Below are 18,980 nucleotides of genomic sequence, written 5' to 3' on the forward strand. Positions count from 1 at the left end.
AGGTTGTGTAAACTGGCAAAACGCTCTTTGTAAGTTGAGTTTCTTTGGTTTGGTATCTCATTATTAAGCCTAGGTAGATACTTAGAGCTTTCGAGGTACTTTTTCATATCCTGATACATCAAAGACAAAGATTGAAAGCAGATGTTTTCATCACTAAGATATGTATATAATTGGCGATTTTGCTATGGTGTGAGTAGACATACAGTAGGGATTTTGAGATAACCACTAGGAGCAAGATGATCCTGCAGAGTTATTAAAGATGTGTATATTAATATGTAACTGAGGATTTAGTCCTAATAAAAAGAGGAAGAGATGTATACTTGAATGAAGTCGCTATAAATATCTCCCTTGATTAGGTCATCTGCTAACTTACAGAATAAACCAGACTTAACAAAAGAACAAAACAACAACAGAAAAAAAAAGAAAATTAATCATGTTACTTTGTTTGGTTGATTAAAAATCAAATAATAGAAAGAATATTAAATATTTAGAGGAAATAAAAAATCTTACACCACACATAGGAACAGAGGATATCCCAGCATGAGGACCAGCCAAGGATATGTAGTTGTAAATCGGAGGTCCACCGTCGCAGAACTCGATCAAGCCTCGAGCCACTAGGTTCCCCTGTTCCATTATTCATCAATCAACATCCATGAAACTAAAAAAAAAACGGATATTTTAGGGTTTTCAAGAAAGCGTATCAAGAAACCTGAGATCTTCCGACAATGTTGTATCCTTGACTCAATTCTTTCATTTGCTTCACCTTCTCACACGCTATTTCCGCTTGCCGTGTGAGTGGCATTAACCATGAATCGGCTACTCCATTTCCGATTTCTCTGGATTCCATACCAAAAACATAAAGAAGAGGTGGATCAAACCAAATACATCATCATAGCTAAGCTAAGCCAATATGGACGTTTTAGATAGCAAGAATATTACACAACTCTTCTACAAGTTCTTTATCTTTCGGTTATCAAAACAACGAATTAACTAGTTTGCGGATTGACTTACACGCAAAAGCCAGGAGAGCCAGAGAGGTTAGTGAGAAGCTGTGTGAAGTTAGCATCTCTATCATTCGAACATTGAGCTGAGATTCCATGAAACATTACGAACGGAACCGAAACAGAGACATGAACCATGGCTAATAATGCAACCGCCACCGCAACACAAGACCGCTTCAAACCTTTATGTCCCATTGAAAAACGAGAAAGTTGCGGTTGGCGTTTAATGTTTTATGAGAGTAGTCAGTCTCCAAGAACATTTGAGATAGGAGTAAATATATAAAGGAATAGAAAGAAAGAGTGTGATGTGGTTGGAAGTTGCGGTCAAGTAAGAAAGAACTAGATAAATTAATGGACGGTGCTGATTTGTTTTTACATCTACAGTTTGAAAATAGACGGTGCTGACTAGTTGATATCTTCCTGCAGCTGCATTAAATCTCTGCTTGTATGCGTATATGTATTTATAACATATCATCAAATACTAGCTAGGGGGGTTTCATATTTTGGTATCTTTACAAAAGCTTATAAATCCAATCATACTGTATTTGATGTTAACAAAAATAAAATATAATCATAATAACTAGAGAAATATCCTAAAATAACATTAAAATAAGTTTTATGGACAATTATAGCACATATTCCATAAATTTTCAAAAATAACACTCTTTAACACAATAAAATATTTAAAATTAAATTTTAGAATTTTGTTTTTTAGGTTTGGGTTCTCAATTTCACATTTCGGGTATAGTTTTGAGGGGTAGGATTTAGTATTTTAGATTTAGGATTTAATTTTAAAATATTAATTGGTGCTATTTTTGAATTTTAGAGATGTTGTGCTAAGTTTGGAAAAAACTAATTTTGGTGTTATTTTTGAGAATCTCCCTAATAACTATTTAAGATATATGAAAAAGTGTTGTTGTTAGGCCTAGGCATAAATTCCGAATCCGAACCGAAGTAAGCGGATTAAAACCGAACCGATAATAAGGAAATAACCGACCAGTTCTTGACTTTCATTATTTTGGATATCGGATATTATCCGATCCGAACCGATATCCAATAGATATCCAAATATAACCGAACATATAAGAAATAGTATGATATTCCGATAAATATGCCTCATATCTTTTATGTATTTATATGGTTCTACGAGAACCTTGTCATTTACTTAATTTCTATCTTTTTTTTGTTTTAATACTCCATTAGTATGGTTATTTGGGTACAATAAGATTAAAAAGTATTCGAATAAAACATTGTCCAATAACTTTTGGTTTAATTTTGGTTATCGACAATCTTATCCGAACCGATCTAAAATCCGAATTATCCTAACCAAATCCGAATAGTTCTTTAGCCAATCACCTTCCTAGATCTTATGTTGGTTCCATCTTTCATAGGTAAAAAATATCTCCAAAACTATATTCCAATTTCCAAGTAACATATATTTGGGAGTAGATATGCTTTGACATTTGATATCTTATTCCTAGAATTGAACCCGTGCTATAGCATTATTCAATTTTTTTTTTCTAATTTTTATTTAAAGCAGTATGATTTTTTTATTTGTTTTAAAAGTTTTTTTCTTTCTGTATGAAACAATGTGTGATGAAATCAAATAAGACTTATGGAAAGAACATATTTTACAAGATCTATTGTAGTTGATTTAATTTTTGACCCGTGGAATATTGTGTGTTAAGTCATATGATAAAAAAAAAAAAAAATTTGTTTGTTAATTATATTTAATTTGTTTAGTGTTTAAAATTATATAATAGAATTTTGATTGTTACTTGAATGACTTAACCCATCCAAAATATTTTTAGTCTAATATTCATATTGTTAACAAAATAATAAAATGTTATTTCTCTGTTTAACACCGAATTAATGACCTTTCAAATTTATATTGTATCTACTCAAACACGTTGCTCACAGGTCTTTGTTAGTGATTTTTCTAGCTTAAACGACATTCGACATATAGAACACGTTGCTCACAGGTCTTTTGACGTCTTTATTAAAGTAATAATAGCATCAAAGTGTGAACTAATAAATACCTCCCAAGTCTAGACGACAGTTGCTGAGTCAACATAGCAAATCCGTAACCACAGTACCTGTGAAAATTTGATTATACATCTAATTATTAGTCTCACAAATCTTTGTGCTAATTATTAGTCTCGCAAATCTTACGAATTATGCATTGACATGTGAACTCAAAGAGAGAAGAAGACACAATTTTGTCAGCAAGTTCACACACCATTTGTCTACCATCCAACATCTTTAGATTGGGTTCTCATTTCAATTTCTATATTGTTTTACATTTTTAGTGCGAAAGAATACTCAAAATGGACCCATTGACTCACTTGTGTATACAGACAATATTCTTGATCGAGACCGCTTCAACAAGCACTAAGTTGACGCATAGTTTGGTTCTTGAAGCTCCATAATTGATATTGGTAAATCGAATTCCAAAAAAAACTTTGGCACTTTGTGGTCCACAAATACAGAGTCGACAACAAAACTGAAGACTTTGTAAAAAACTTCGTCTACATTCATGTCGTAAGCTAATGAGTTTTACCTGTTAAGAATTTATTGACTCGATTCGTTTTCTAGCTTTTCAACAGTCCTTTCGAACTGTGTGACCAGTTCATTCCCAAAGAAACTACTTTGCTTTAGCATGCTTCTTCACTTTTCTTGTAAACGCAAACTCTCCGAATTTGTGCCCAACCTTCCCCTCTGTGATCTTACAACGCACATGACTTTTGCCATTGTAGATTCTCACAGACGAATCAACATACTCTGGCAGAATTGTTGATCTCCTCGACCATATTTTCTTGGTCAGTGCTGCATTTTTCTTCTTCATCAGGAACGCATCAACGAATGGATCTTTCCATACAGATCGGCTCACCATCTTATTTCCTTTCGTCTCAGCTTCTTCTATACTCTTCTCATCCAAAGACAATGGTAAACTTGGCCAATCTTTTGCAACGTTCACACGGATGTTAAACCCATTCAGCTCCTAATTAACCATCCCAAAACCACAAAAGGGGAAGGTTAATCATATGATGCACAACAATTAACATGGTAGGTGTATCTATTTAGATCCACCATATGATTCTTTAGTTTTCTAACCTGTCCATCCATAGCTGAAATAGCAGATTTGGCAGAATCCTCACTCATGAAGTTAACAAATCCATAACCTCTAGACCTCCCAGTCACTTTGTTTGTCATGACTCTTGCTGCACAACACAAGATACGACGAGATGCTAGTTAATAACAGAAGATGGGAACAATCAAATAGAATGATAGTTAAAACCCGAGGCACACCAAATACCATAATGTAAATGTTCATCAACATCAATTATTCATATGGTATAATGATGAATAAGACGGCTTAAACCCAACCACACATCCTAGAATGGTCTAAGCATTAACTAGCAAGCAAATCCATATTCTATTGAAGAACACATTAGAAGAAAGATGTCAAGATCCAGGGCTTACCCTCAGTGACTCCATTGAAGCTAGAGAAAGCGTCCTTCAAGGACTGCTCGTCAGTTCCAGGTGATAGACCTGGGACCAAAATTCATAGTGACCAAAACATTAAAACAGCTAAAGAAGAAGAGAAAACAAATATACAGTTTGACAACCGCAAATAGTAAGAAAATGAAACCAAACTGATAGGAAATTTAAACTGACCACCAATGTAAAGTTTTGTGGACATGTAGCGGAGAGAAGTGAGCATTGATGTCAATGGAACATTTCTGTTCTGAACAACTCCTTGTTTCAAGAGACCGCCTAGTTTTGTGCAGAAAGCCATACTAGAAGATAGATGTCTGCAAAAGAACTAAGCCCTTTTAAGGTAAGTCTCAAAATGTCTAGACTCCACATCCATATACCCAGAAATATATATATATATATATATATATATATATATCAACAAAGCCATGAAAAAAAATTCAACTAGACCTAGACAGACGAATATCAAGAGTGAAACCACAGATTGATCAAACCAACTTGATCCGAAATTAGGACAATCATCAACTAACATGTACCAAAAAAAAAAAAAAAAAAAAANTTTTTATAAAGCTTCATACTCAGTTTCTTGATCTTCAAAAGCTAAAATAGCGCATCAAAATCAAAATTAGAGACATTGATGAGAGGAAATCAAAGAAACAGAGAGATTTATAACACTATAGAAAGTTCATGATTCACAAATGACCTACATTGGTTACAAAATTAAGCAGATCAACCTACGTTGTAAGTAATACCACATCTCTCACTAAAAGCTAATATCTTCCTCGAAACAACTTTGAGAGAGAGAGCAATTATATTTATAATAACGTCGTCGATTTAGCCCATTTTTTTAAGATTTCGCAGAAATGATTGAAAATATAAAGGAAGCCATTGAAGCATACCAGTTAAAGAACGACGACGAAGAAGAACCCTAGAACACGGTGAACAAAAGTTTTACGGCTTTCAGAGCATCGTGTTCGATCGAGGAGGAGACCACTCACAATTCTATTTTGGACGGTCTGGATCTGATCACAACCCAAACTGGGCCGTTACTAAAATTAATAGGCCCAATTAACTATTCCCCGGTAGCCCAATAACTGGTCTTGTGGGTGTGCTTAACTGGAATATACAGCTTCAGACATATCACCATCACAACTAACTGTTGTACTAATAATCATCAGTACTAATAATTAATTAAATTATGATGATACTGAAATGTGAACTCAGGGAGAGAAGAAGAAGGCACAATTTGTGTCGACAAGTTCACACCATTTGTCGTCTCTAATCTTACACTACACTCCAACAATCTTGAGATGGGTTCTCATTTAAATTTCACATCTTCTTTTTTTTTTTTTCTTTTCTATTTTTACATTTCTAGATCCAAAGAATCAGAATACTCAAAATGGACCCATTGCCTCACTTCTGTTTACAGACAACACAACTTCTTGATGATGATCATGATCAAGATCGCTGCAACAACAACTCAGGAGATGCATCATCATCATCATCATCTGGTTCTTGGAGGAGCTCACGGGCAAGTCGCACTGGTCTGTCTTGTAGATACGCAATGTCGCTGTTTGGTGCTGTTATCAGATGATGATCCGATCCTTCTCCATCTGTTTCGTACGACACAGAAGATGCAACTGACTCTTCTGATCCATCGTTATCATCTACAATAGAGGCAAGTAAAATCCAATAAGCCTATTGCAGTTTTACTTTTTGCGGTTAAGAAGAGAAAACACGATAAACTTGCCAGAGAACTCGAGGGCTTCGGGATGATTAACCGATGAGATCTGTATGCTTTCTGGAAGGATACAGTTACAGAAAGAACCTGGAGGAGTTTAACCATGAAGAAACAAAAGAGTTCAAAAACAAGAACCAATTAAGAAATTATAAGCTGGAAGATAAATATATATATATGAATAAGAAAGTTATCTTACCAACTCGAGCCATCCGATTAATCCATCCGGGAATAGGCTTTCCTGTTACCTGCAAGCATACTTCTTCTGTGAAATGGTTACAGTTTTTGGCAATCAGATGGTATGTGTCCCCATGATACTTTCTCGAAAGCTTCTCCATGAATGAGCGGAAATCTGTGCGAGACATGCTGGTGGTTCCCAACAAAACAGACCGCCTAAAGATGAAACCCGGACAGCTCCTAGGTTCAACCTCAAATACCCCACTGCTCGAATACTCATGAGCCCCATATCCATATTCGAAACCATGAGCTAGTAGTAGACATAGCAAAGTGAACAACTCCACACATTAGATAAACATTTAGCAACAATAATAATAGCTTTAGCAGAAGTATAGTTATATGACTCATCAGGAAAGTTCTAGTATTGAATGAGAATGTTTCAGACAATAAGTCAGATTTTGAAAAGCTTTCCATTCTAGTCCACATTTTCCTTCTAAATATGTATTTCCATAGCTAATAATAAACACCATATTGAGAAGCAGATTCTAATAAGGTTCCCCTCCTACATGAATAATGAAAAGCAAATAGAAAGTACACAGGATAAAATAAACAACAAGACTATAGAGAAAGGTTTGAATAGGTGAACCAGGTGATATAGAAGAAGAAGAAGAAGAAGAAGAAGCTGAAGCTGGCAGCAATTAATTACCTTCAATGCCAGAGTGAAATATGCCAAGGCCGAACCAATAGAGATAATTGTTGACAGGAGTAAGATCATAGACGTTGAGATAGACAGGAGTGAGAACGCCTTCTCCTCCTCCTCCTGTGATGTCTTGTTGCTTCTCCTCACCAGAACATAAGCTTGAGCTCAAACCAAGCACCCGCATTTTTACAACGAACCCAATGTCNTCCTCCTCTGATGTCTTGTTGCTTCTCGTCACCAGAACATAAGCTTGAGCTCAAACCAAGCACCCGCATTTTTACAACGTCTCTCTCCCAAAATTCTTCAAATAATCATACTTGTTCCTAAAATCTCTGCAAAAACTAAAAATCGAAGCTCAAGTAAAAACATCCCCGAGCTTTGGTAGGGTAGCCCTAGTGAGAGAGAAGAGATGAACGAATCTGATTCAGAACAAAATCTCTTTCAAATGAATCTGGAAATTGTTGGATCAAGAAAACCCACTAATCAAAAACCATAATTTAGAGGAAAAGGAAACTCAAATCTGAAACCCCAATTATATACATACGAGGATGATGAGGATCGTTCCCCAAAAGAACCCTAACTGACACATACGAACAAAATCGAAATCGAGAGAGAGCTCTTTGTTAGTCTCTCACGGAAAACAAATCCTTGGAGAGAAGATGAAGATAGAGAGCTTACATGAGAATCGGCGAGAGAGAGAGAGATTGGAAGAAGAAGAAAAAACGTCCGGCTGGCTGATACGAAAAGCGGAAAGGGAAAAACAAAAAAAACTTGGGAAAAAAGCGTTATTTTGATGAGATATAATGATCGACATTGCAAAAGTGTGTAAATAATAAGATTTTTTAACCGATAAGTTAATTAATTAATTTCTGTAATTAACTTACTCAAGTCTTTGTTACTGAAACTAATTTCCATTCTTGACTACATCAAAATAAACCTTAGTAATCAAGAAATTAAAATTTTACAATTCAAAATGTTTTCCTACTTATATTTTTAACCATTTATACTTTAGAATTCGCGCTAATTTAAAATACCCGCGAAACCAATATCCTATTTATTTACGAATTTACCGTTATATCATTTTATTTAATAAATTTTCAAATTATTTCTATGATACAATTAATTTTTTTACAAACTATTTTTATATTATATCTTTTTAAAAATAAAAATCACCATCACATTTTCTTATTTCATTCAATTTTAATAACGATTTGAGTAAATCTTAATACACACTATAACAACCGATTAAAAGTTGAAGTAATAACATATTTTTCATTGCTAAAATAGGTTTTACAACGTTTTTAAGGGGATAAAAAGATTTTATAAACTTCAGCTTTTAATCGGTTGTTCTTTCTAGTTTTACATTATCAATACTCGCTACACCTGAGATCCTTCATATATATAGGGGTCCGGTGTCTCATTGATGGGTCGTGGAAGGATAGTGATACATTTTGAAGTATGGGATGGTATTGCTCCTAAGTACTCTAGCTCCTAGCTCTGTCTTCTAAACTCTTTTAATTGCGTTCTGATTCTTCTTGCTCTGGAAAAAGATTAGCTTGTTGTGCAGGGGTTTAGCTACTTACTACATATGGGTTACTCAATATTCGATTGGATATAAATCATACAAAACCACCCAGTTGAGATTTCAAACTGTAGAACTTTTTTCAATTACTTTCTCCAGTTAAAGTATGTGGAATGTGGATATTGACTTAAGCAGGAAAATGAGATCAACCAAAAAAATTGTGATTCTTTTAAACAAAGTAAGCACAAATTTACGGTTTAAGGGAACCAAACTAAAATGATTTTAATTGATACATTACCCATAAAAGAACCGTTTCGATTGCGTTTTAAACCAAAAGGCTGTAAATTTAAGTTAATGCATATTTTATATGCCATAAGCGGAATAAAATCATCTTCAAATGGGAATTGAATTTTAAAAAATATATTATCCATTTATCAAAATACCTCACCTTGATATTCTTGTTGACTTAAAGAAAATATTAACTAGTAAAACAAATTCAGAGTTGTCTATCTATATATCTTAACATTTTTGAAGTACATTTTTGTGTCATCTTCTCTTATCTTTGTATCCAAACAAGTCTCAACTAAATTCTCTACAATCCTTATAACCAAACACAATCATTTCCTTATTTGATAATATTAATTTCCTAAAAACTATCTATCTAATTTAAATCAATATGTTAGATTAAAATATAATTCCTCTTTGCACTTTTATTTAATTTTATATTTAATTATTTTAATTACTATTTAATACTTAAAATTAATAAAATTTTAGATTTTTTTAGCATATGATGTGATTTGAATTTTTATAAACAGATATATATTTTAAAAATTTTCTTAGGATATTTATAACCAAACAAGTATATCCACATATAGAGCTCAAAATACATTTTTAAAGTACAATATGGTGCTATCACTTTTTGGCTTTTTGCCAACTTCGGGTCAGATTTTTAACTAAAATTATAACCGATTCAATTATCCGGATCTTCCTTAAGATTACCGAATATTTTGGGCCGGTTTTTAATCCATAGCGTACTTATTTACATCCAATTAAGGCCAATTAATGCTCATTATATCTTAGGAAAGATCTAATTTACATGCCGAATTTTTAGGGCTGAGTTTGACAAAAAGAATTGATAACACAAATTTTATAGTCACATCCTTAGAATATAGCAACTAATTCAAGATGAATACATCTTAGGAAATATCTAATTTGCGTTTAATAAACGATTACATATTTGATAAGTTCTTATTAGCTTTAAATGTACACTATTAATCCAATAATATCAATTGAGAATCAAAATAAAAATATGACATATCATTCATTCCTAAATCATAACTAACCAAATCATAAAATGTATATACTCAACTTGCGAATCAAGAGTTTATTACAAAACATATCTACAACCGTTAACAGTATATATATGCAATTCACCATCGACTACAAGCACCACTAAACTATTACAGTATTATATAAACAAAAAAATAGACCCGTGGTGTACCACGGGGTAAAACCTAGTATATTATATATATATATATATATATATAACCAAACAATAACAGCACAGATTACCACTACCACCATTCATTCACAAGTAACACACAACTTCCTCATCAACTTTAATATTTTCTATACTAAAAGAAAAATATAAAAAGATGGAGAGCAAAAGAATGGTGATGTTTGTGACAATGATCATGGTAATGGGAAACCTTCTAATTCAGACAGAAGCTGATCAAGCTCAAGCTCCATCTCAACTTTCTTCTTTCAAAGATTGTTACCAAGGTTGTGTTTCGGTTTGTATGTACAAGAATAAGTACCAAAATCTTTGGACGTGTCCATTTCCGTGTATCGAGGCCTGTCTTGTACATCTTGTTCCCAAAATGCCAGTGCCTTCTCCTCCTTCACAGATGGTTTCAACAAACGAAATCATTCATAATGATTATTACTGCAAACTCGGGTGTGCTACTTATCACTGTGTTTCCCTTTCTTTTACCCAAAATCTGAGTAAGTTTAATTTATTTATTTATTATGATTACTTTGGTTTATTGACATACATATATGAAAGATTATGGTATAATGGCTTATTTAGTTGTTGTTGTTGTTGTTTGTGGCATGAACAGATGTATACAAAGTTCCGGACTGTGTGGATTCATGCTCGGACAAGTGCTCCGCTAAGAATTAATAGCATACTTTTACCTTTTTATTGTAATAAATTACCAATATAAAAATGACATGAACCGTTTAGTTTGTTGTTTGTATCATTACGATGAATATTTATAAACAATCGATGCATCAACGTTTTATAACACTCTCTTTGAGTCTTGAGAAAAATGGAGAGCAAAAGTGTCGCGACATTGATGAACATTATGATAATGATGGCAACGGGATACCTTCTGGTTCAGACAGTGAGACAGAGGCTAAGTCTATAGCCATTTTGAAGTTTGTTACTCAAATTGTCATGTCTACTGCTGTCTGATCAAAACTGTTATTGATCTTGCAAATAACCAGATATCGCTTGTGGAGGTTTTCCAAGGGTATCGTACAGCTAGAGAGTTCAGGGACATGAACCCTCTCAAGCCAGAGACTCCTCAGATTGGTCAAATTGGTAGAGATGGGGAAGTCATGTAGATGGGCATGCGCTGGAGAGATACCGTTGTTGTTAATCACAAACACCCTAAGCGGCTAAGCCTTTCCATATTAGCAATGAAAGGAGGCAATACATAGTTGTCTGAAGAGAAGTTTATTATAAGAGCTTCTGCATTGGGGAAATCCATGTTAAACCAGTCCATCTCAGTCATTTCTCCTGTTAAGAAAAATAAAATAAAATTGAAATCCATATTAATAGCTTACGAGTCTAGTGACAAACCGAATTAATTCATTAGAATATCGTTGTGTAACTAACTCTTGCCTGTGAATGGAAACCACCCGGGCATTGTATGGCTCATCATTGCTCCTCTACCATTCTCTGGGAAGCACTGACTCTCTTTTTGGCATTATTTTAATTTGGCATTATTTTAACCGCTCTCTTCTACTTACTTTCCCACGATTGCTAAGATGAAGTGCTACATCTCTTAAAACATCGTGCTGCGTCACAAATATATCATAGTAGCTAGTGTGCATAGCGATAAACCTGCAACATTATCCATGGTAAACTCGTTAAGAATGGTTACAACTGTAAAAGTGGCTACAAGAGATGAGAACATAAAGAGTTCTATAACCATACGTTGGATCTTTCACGAGTGTAAAGAGATTCCCGTTTGCAAAATTAACAAGAACATCAAAGGCAGTTGCGTCCTCGAGATCACGTATCTCGACCAACATGTTGATGAGAACATCAACTGGGATTTTCTTGCCTTCAGGGAAAGCACCCATATCCAAGAAACTCTCTTTGCTTTTAGGTTCGAGATTTTCTAGAGTTGCTTCTATATTCGTGAGATGAGGTTAAATTTTAAACAATCAACAAGCTCCTATGGTCTTTGGGTTCCATAACTTTCCAAAAGAACCTCATTCACCGCCGCCGCCGTCATCACCATTGTTCATCGTCTCTAAAACCCTCTTGTTCTTTCCTCCCCCGTCTCTAGAAGCATTTAGACTATTCAACGGAACTAGCTGCGGGGTGCTGTGCCCTGTAAAAGCTTCCACAGTCTTCTTGGTCACCAGCTCTAACAACTCACTCATCTTGGGACATGCCTTTGGATTCCTAAATAAACATCTGTCGGCCACAACAGCTAGCTTTTGAACCGATTTGATCAGGTACTTCCCATCGAGCCTCGAATCTAATATGAGCTTGAACTTCCTTGTGTCAGATAGATAAGGTCTTACCCATTTGTTTATAGGAAAAAGGATGAATTGGAGTGACCTGGCAGTTTACACTTTATGGGGTGTATTGAAACAATGATTTTGGAGGATTTGATGAGATTTAGAAAATTTGGAATTTTGATAGATTTTAGGGGTTGATATGATTTATGATAAAAAACTTTCAAATCCCATATAAAACCATGAGATTTGTATTTCTGTATTTTTAACTAAACAAATCCTCCAAAATCCTCGAGAATCCCTAAAACTTATTAAAATCCAAATTCACAAACTATTTTGAATAACAGTGGATTTCAAAGTAGATTTTTAAATCATCAGTTGAATAACAGTGGATTTCATGAGACTTTTTAAAATCCATGATTGAATAACATAGGATTTGTAACTTTTACATAAATCACTTAAGTTCTGATTGGTGGAGGTGTGAGTTGTGAGTTGGCAACTAGTGATTGGTTAGAAATGAAAAGAAGAGCTGAAGCTATAAGGGATTAAATCTGTTGTACCCCTATCCCAAATTTTATTTTCTTGTATCTTCCCCTAATTTATTTTCTATTTTTCTTTAAACAAAAAATTGGTGAAAGAAAATAAAATTTTAAGAAACTCTGTTAATTACCAACCCAACCAACTTTTATTTGGGTTATCCACCACAACCGGATCCCATCCTTTTATTTGTTTTTCTCGATTGTTTCTTCTCCGATGAAACTGAGCGATTTCTTATTTCTTCTCTGCTCAAACATCTCATCTCTTTTATCACATCAAATCTGATATATTTTTTCATTTTCTTCTCTTTTTCAAAGGTAATTCTCTAAATCTCATCTGAAAGTAGGGTTTGTAAATTTGGATTTAAATTCAAAATTAGGATCAAATCTCTAAAATATTTGTGATTCTTTTGTTAATCCCAGCTATAACAATGCCTCCAAAAATGAGAAACGGTATCAATTCAAAGAAAAGGAGAAAATGAATCCTCCGACAGAAGCTCCTCCTTCCCCAGCCTCAACCGCTCCTCCTCCACCAACCTCAACCGCTCCTCCTTCCACCAGCCTCAACGGCTTCTCCTACTCCAGCGACAATCACATCCCCTCAGCCAGATGAAGTAACTCCTCTTCATTCACCATCCGAAATCTCTCCTCCTCCGCCAGTTGCAAATTCTCCTCCTCGACCATCGTCAAACGAAGAACAATTGAATCCTCCTTGGCTACCACATGTACATAAAATGAAATTTTGGTTGATGAATTTTTGTATAGTAGCGGAATAGAGACCTTTGTGTTTTGGTACAAATAAGTTTGCTTGTACAACTATGGGTACAGCTAGTATTCACAATTGTTTTTGGATTTGTAGGATAATGATGAGGATACTCAACCAATAGCTCCGGAGTTCTACTTAGAGCAAACCAATTATACAAAGTTTTGTAAGTTATCCTCAAGGTCCGAGGAGAACAAAACGATAGCGGAGTTAGATAAAATCCTTGAGGAAGATGAAAAGGATTAGTTTCGTTTACACCCACAATTTCAGCATATTTGGCACATGCATAGGGAGGAGAATCACAAGTATACGGGTATGTGGTTGCTTTTGCTTCGAACGGTTTGTATGGACAAAGATAAGATATGTTGGTTTGTGGTGAATGGAGTTGCAGGCTTGTATTAAGAAGATGAAGAGAACATGCCAACCTTCAAAATACTTGAAGAGTCCGTATACAAGGAGAAATAGGGGAAAGAAGAAAGATGAACCTGCAAAGTGAATCATAGTTATGTGTGCTTGTTTTGTAATGAATTTGGTTGGTACTTGTTAGGTAATGGATTTGGTTGGATTGTATTTAGATGTTTTTGGTACTGAGATTTTTAGGTACAACTGGAATATTTTGGGTACAACTGGAATATTTTGGGTACAACTGAGACCGTTTTATAAAATAGATTATTGAAATTTATTTAAAATGTGTAAAAAATTGATTAAATATAAATTGTGTAAAAAATGGATTAAAAATAAATTGTGTAAAAATGGATTAAAAATAAATCTTAAAAATGAATGTTAAATTGAAATTAATGAATTTGATGTGGATGAAAATGAATCTCATTAAACTCATTTACCACATGTCTTGAAAAAAATTATTTTAAAATGAAACTCATTTAACACATGTTTTGAAAATAATAAAACTTTACCAAATTTTTCATGTATACCATACAATAAATTACCAGCTATACCATACAATAAATTAAATTTTTATAGTTGTACTTTTCACATTAATTAATTATAATACATTTTATACAGTTTCATAAGATAATATATCTAAAATAACTGATTTACATGTTTTGACATAATTACTTGGATGAAAATAGCAAAGTGATCATCAAAGCATTATGAATATTTGCTCTATGTAGGACAATCAAAGTGACCATAAAATTTACATGGTCAAAGTGACCATAATAGTTGTTCTCTTTGTATTCACTAACATGAAAATAGATGGATTTAGTTGAATTTTAAAATTTAGTACTTATAAAGTTCAAAGTTATATATAGTTTTACTTTAGTTGTACCACGAATATGAAAATTGTTGAGTTTTAAATCAAATGTAGGTGTACCCTAGTTGTAAATGTTACAATCAGTTGTACTGTAACTATAGAAACCAATTTTGCAACAAAAAAAACAGAACAATCGAGTCTTACAACCAAAAACTGTTACGAACATCAAAGTGATATATAAATTAATCACGAAAAACATCAAACAAGCTTCCATTAGTAGTTTTTCTCTTCCTTCTACCAGTTTCTGCAACTTGACCATCTTCACAAGCTTCACCACCAGCTTCACACGTTTCACCAGCTTCACAAGCTTCACCAACTCCATTTTGTTCACACCCTTGATGTTGTTCGTCATCTTTATCCAGCTCGACATGCATTACATCAAATTCAGCTTGATTCCATTTTAGATAACACAAAAGATCATCATCATCAAAGATATATATTGGTTTTTAGGATTCACTGAAACTGGAATGTAGCTAAACTTCATCTTTGTCCCTGCAGCTACCATCATCTTTTTGCATATTTTATCAACCAATGCAGAATAAGTAACCTGCTCAATAGGTGCTTTCATCAAAAGAGCATGCCTAACATCTTCTCTTGAAATCCATTGTATTTCATCTCCACTGTTTAAATAATTTCATCCATATCAAAATGAATGAATGTGCGAACATTATTATTCATTACTCCCTGCAAATATAATTCAAACTAAAATTAGAATAGTTTTCGCTTTCCTTTAGTCGTACCAGTTGTATCAGTTGTACCTACATCTGCATAAACGAGAAAACGGAGAAACCCTAATCCAATTTCTAGATCGATTCAACCACTAGATCCATAAATTATAAACGTACTCGGCCTCTAATAGACTTGAACAAATGAGAATTAACAAGATTAATATACAAAATACGAATTTATAACAAATCTAAGAATGTCCTCAAATTAGAACACATTAGAAATCTAACACATCAACACTATCTACACCATAAACAAGTTTCAAATACATCGAAATTGAACAAAAACAGTTGAATAGGCCAAGAAATTACCTAAAACGAGTTTCAGTTGAGCTTCAATGGAGCTTCAATGGTTGTTCAATGGTGGAAGATTTTGTGTTTCGTGGGTTGTACGGATGGGGAAAGAGGTGTTTTTTTCCTTTTTTTAAAAAATATATTCAATTCATTTACTTTATTTAAATAATGCAAAACTAAATAAAGGGCAAAACTAAGATTATGAATTAGGACTAAAATCTCATACCCCCTCTTTCATCAAAACATTTTCTCAAAAACCCTTCAACTTAAAAAGACAATATTACCCTTAATGAAGATTGTTAAAGGTTAAATATAATTAAACCAGTAAATGTTCAACGAAAAACAAAGTAGCTCAGTGGTTGTGAGTTCCATGCGCACGCGCGCACGCCCTGTAAAATAAAGGTGGATAATTATATTGAGAATTGTAATCTTCTTCTTTGTTTGTTTTGTTTCTCTCTGTAAACTCTTTTGTTTGATATTTCATTGTTGCTAGAGCTGATTCTCCCTCTAAGCTCTATCACATGAAATTTGGATTCAATTGATTTGTGATTTGTTGATTAATCGAAGGATTTGCATTTTCCTTTGTCACCATTCTAGACGCTTCTGCTTTCCCTTGGGTTTGTTTCTGTCCTCCCGCCGCATCTGTAGAAGCTTTTAGACTGTTCAACGGAACTAGCTGCGGGCTACCGTTCCCTGTAGAAGCTTCCACAATCTTGGTCACCATCTCTAACACCTCACTCATCTTGGGACGTGCCTTTGGATTCCTAACCAAACATCTGTTGGCCACAACAGCTAGCTTTTGAACCGATTTGATCGAGTACTTCCCTTGGAGCCTCGGATCTAATATGAGCCTCGGATCTAACTTCCTTGTGTCAGATAGATAAGGTCTCACCCATTCTAGAAGTTTCTGCTCTCCCTTGGGTTTGCTTCTGTCTATCGGTCGCCTCCCTGTGATAAGCTCATAGAGGAACACTCCATAAGTCCACACATCGCTTTTCGATGAGAGACGGCCGGTTTGAATGTATTCAGGTGCTGCATAACCCATAGTTCCTACAACCTAATAAAGCCGGTTTCATTGTAACGTGTTAACAGATTAAGATGTCTTTTCTCAAATCTAGTAACCGAAAATTAGTGAAATGCAGAACTTACAGAAGTGGAAACATGGGTTAGTCCTTCAGATGGACCTAAATTAGCCAAACCAAACTCCGAGAGCTTAGCTATCCAATCCGCATCCAAAAGAATGTTCGAGGACTTGAATTCGCAGAATATAATCTGAAAGGACATTAGATCAAAGTTAGTAAAAGAGAGAGATGAGATCAGTAACGTAGCAGAGTAATCACATTACCTGAAAATCCATTTCTTCGTGCAGGTATGTTAAGCCGCGAGCTGCATCTTGGGCGATTCTCAATCTGAGGTCCCAAGTAAGGACTGTGAGTGACCAAGTGGATAAGTGGAATTCAACACTTCGGTTAGGCATGTATTCAAAAACCAAAAGCCGTTGGATTCCACGCCCATCATCTTCAGCACAGTAGCCAATTAATTTTACCCAAGTTTATATGCTCAATAATCCCGAGGAAGTTCACTTCAGTAACCCATTCCTTATACCCCTGAAAAATCCAAGAAATGAGATATTCGAGTTAGCCCCGTGAATAACTGCAAAATCTTGAGAACAAAACTGGAGAAAAAGACTTACCTGCAACCCTCTTTTACCGAGCTGCTTCACCGCGACTTCGATTGTAATTGACGGGTCTTCTAAATTCCTCACTGTTCCCCTAAAGACACGACCAAAACCGCCTTCTCCAATCATAACAGATTGGCTGAAGTTCTTTGTTGCAGACTTGAGATCAGTAATGCTGAACTCTCTGAGATTACTTGCTCTAGTGGACACTGTAGGATACGAGTTCTTCCTCCCCATGGAAGACTCTGCGCTCGTCCCAGAGACATCACAAGAGTTAAACACTGACCCGCTTTGATTGACTTCGCGGTCAGAGGAGTTAGAGGTCAGTGAAACCCCTTTCTTGTCCCCACTTGAGAACAAGAAACCCTTCACTGTCGAGAAGAGATTAGAACGGCGAGGGTTTTCCACTGCACGGAACAAATAAACACTGATTATGTAACATATACGCAACCAGAACATCAATACCATGTAAATTTATTGGAGCATATCACCGAACAACTATAATCTAAAAAGTTATAGCCTTTCCAAAGTTACCCAACATTTAGGATCCAAGCTAGAACTAGAAGTAATCGAATTTTCACAAGTTGATTTGTATACATAGTACACTAAAACCCAACAGCAACATAAAAGAAAGAACTGTGACTTATCGAACAAGCGTTAAATTACAACTCACCTTTGAAATTATTTTGTATACAGAAATAAATCAAAGCTTTATAAGAAGAAGATAAAATTCAATCGCCAAAAGAGAAGAATGATCTTTTTGAAAATGGGTCATGGTTACAAAAATTCTTACCAGGAGTGTCAATCATACCAGCTGTTGCGTGTGTTCCAGATTGGACGGCCGTCTTTCCACTTCCTGTAGTCCCGACCTGGTCAATGTTTTGGATTGGATGTGACTCTGATGTCAGAGTCAGACCATCCATCTTCGGATCTTCAGCCATCTGTGGAAAGTCTCTGTACTCCGTCCGTTTGCTACATAATTCGTACAAAAAAAAATGATCAATCAAAATGAGGATCATCATTGCAAAATCTTATCAGTTTAGCTTTTCCAGTTTCTATTAATAATAAGATTGACAATTATAGGAAAAAAAAAAATTAAGATGGTACGTAGTACTAGTAGAGAACAAAATGTAAGATGAGGAAGAAGATAGATACCTGTTACTGCTGATATGGGAGAAACGTTGTTTCGTAGCTTCATCCTCCAATTCAACGACTTTTATCCATTTCTCATCGATTTTCATTTCAACTTGATTTCCTACAGCACTCTCAGAGTTGAATGGATGTCTTCTAAGCTCTGGACAACGCCTTATCTCGAGATA

General features: G+C 34.7%; 5 protein-coding genes and 1 pseudogene across 9 annotated transcripts in view; 1 reads left to right on the plus strand and 5 right to left on the minus strand.

Moving 5' to 3' along the window:
- The window catches only part of LOC104763010 (palmitoyl-protein thioesterase 3-like), a 1,630-nt gene extending 333 nt beyond the window's left edge, over positions 1-1,297 (minus strand). Inside the window, exons 1-6 of the mRNA XM_010486434.2 lie at positions 1,012-1,297; positions 710-836; positions 511-624; positions 321-386; positions 204-242; positions 6-110 (exon numbers count right to left, since the gene is read on the minus strand). Coding sequence (XP_010484736.1) covers positions 6-110; positions 204-242; positions 321-386; positions 511-624; positions 710-836; positions 1,012-1,196 — 636 coding nt within the window. The 5' untranslated portion in view covers positions 1,197-1,297. The remainder of the gene's footprint in view (positions 1-5; positions 111-203; positions 243-320; positions 387-510; positions 625-709; positions 837-1,011) is intronic.
- LOC104760159 (40S ribosomal protein S19, mitochondrial) lies at positions 3,409-5,505 on the minus strand. Of its 2 annotated transcripts, none has more exons than XM_010483039.1 (5): positions 5,399-5,505; positions 4,680-4,816; positions 4,485-4,553; positions 4,116-4,222; positions 3,409-4,002 (listed from the first exon to the last, which is right to left on the minus strand). In XM_010483039.1, the coding sequence occupies exons 2-5, from the start codon at positions 4,798-4,800 to the stop codon at positions 3,646-3,648; spliced, it is 654 nt and encodes a 217-aa protein (XP_010481341.1). In that variant the 5' UTR covers positions 4,801-4,816; positions 5,399-5,505; the 3' UTR covers positions 3,409-3,645. The 2 variants fall into 2 exon arrangements, with proteins under 2 accessions (XP_010481341.1, XP_010481342.1); XM_010483040.1 differs by having other exon boundaries at positions 4,680-4,827; positions 5,399-5,502.
- LOC104760161 (deSI-like protein At4g17486) lies at positions 5,726-7,889 on the minus strand. 4 transcript variants are annotated; one of them, XM_019240457.1, is made up of 6 exons: positions 7,793-7,889; positions 7,322-7,446; positions 7,121-7,236; positions 6,437-6,724; positions 6,250-6,327; positions 5,726-6,166 (listed from the first exon to the last, which is right to left on the minus strand). In XM_019240457.1, exons 2-6 carry the CDS (start codon positions 7,387-7,389, stop codon positions 5,958-5,960), a joined length of 759 nt encoding a protein of 252 aa, XP_019096002.1. In that variant the 5' UTR covers positions 7,390-7,446; positions 7,793-7,889; the 3' UTR covers positions 5,726-5,957. The 4 variants fall into 4 exon arrangements, with proteins under 4 accessions (XP_019096002.1, XP_019096005.1, XP_019096003.1 ...); XM_019240460.1 differs by having other exon boundaries at positions 7,121-7,285; positions 7,377-7,455; XM_019240458.1 differs by having other exon boundaries at positions 7,322-7,455.
- Positions 10,544-10,818, plus strand: LOC104763011 (thionin-like protein 2). The gene is made up of 2 exons (XM_019240328.1): positions 10,544-10,640; positions 10,757-10,818. The coding sequence occupies exons 1-2, from the start codon at positions 10,544-10,546 to the stop codon at positions 10,816-10,818; spliced, it is 159 nt and encodes a 52-aa protein (XP_019095873.1).
- Positions 11,569-12,454, minus strand: LOC104763012 (putative disease resistance protein At5g47280). The gene is made up of 2 exons (XM_019240389.1): positions 11,860-12,454; positions 11,569-11,766 (listed from the first exon to the last, which is right to left on the minus strand). The coding sequence occupies exons 1-2, from the start codon at positions 12,006-12,008 to the stop codon at positions 11,646-11,648; spliced, it is 270 nt and encodes an 89-aa protein (XP_019095934.1). The 5' UTR covers positions 12,009-12,454; the 3' UTR covers positions 11,569-11,645.
- Positions 16,248-18,974, minus strand: LOC104760162 (annotated as a pseudogene).

Source organism: Camelina sativa, chromosome 18 (genome assembly GCF_000633955.1).
Source record: "Camelina sativa cultivar DH55 chromosome 18, Cs, whole genome shotgun sequence".
Classification (NCBI taxonomy): Eukaryota; Viridiplantae; Streptophyta; class Magnoliopsida; order Brassicales; family Brassicaceae; genus Camelina; species Camelina sativa.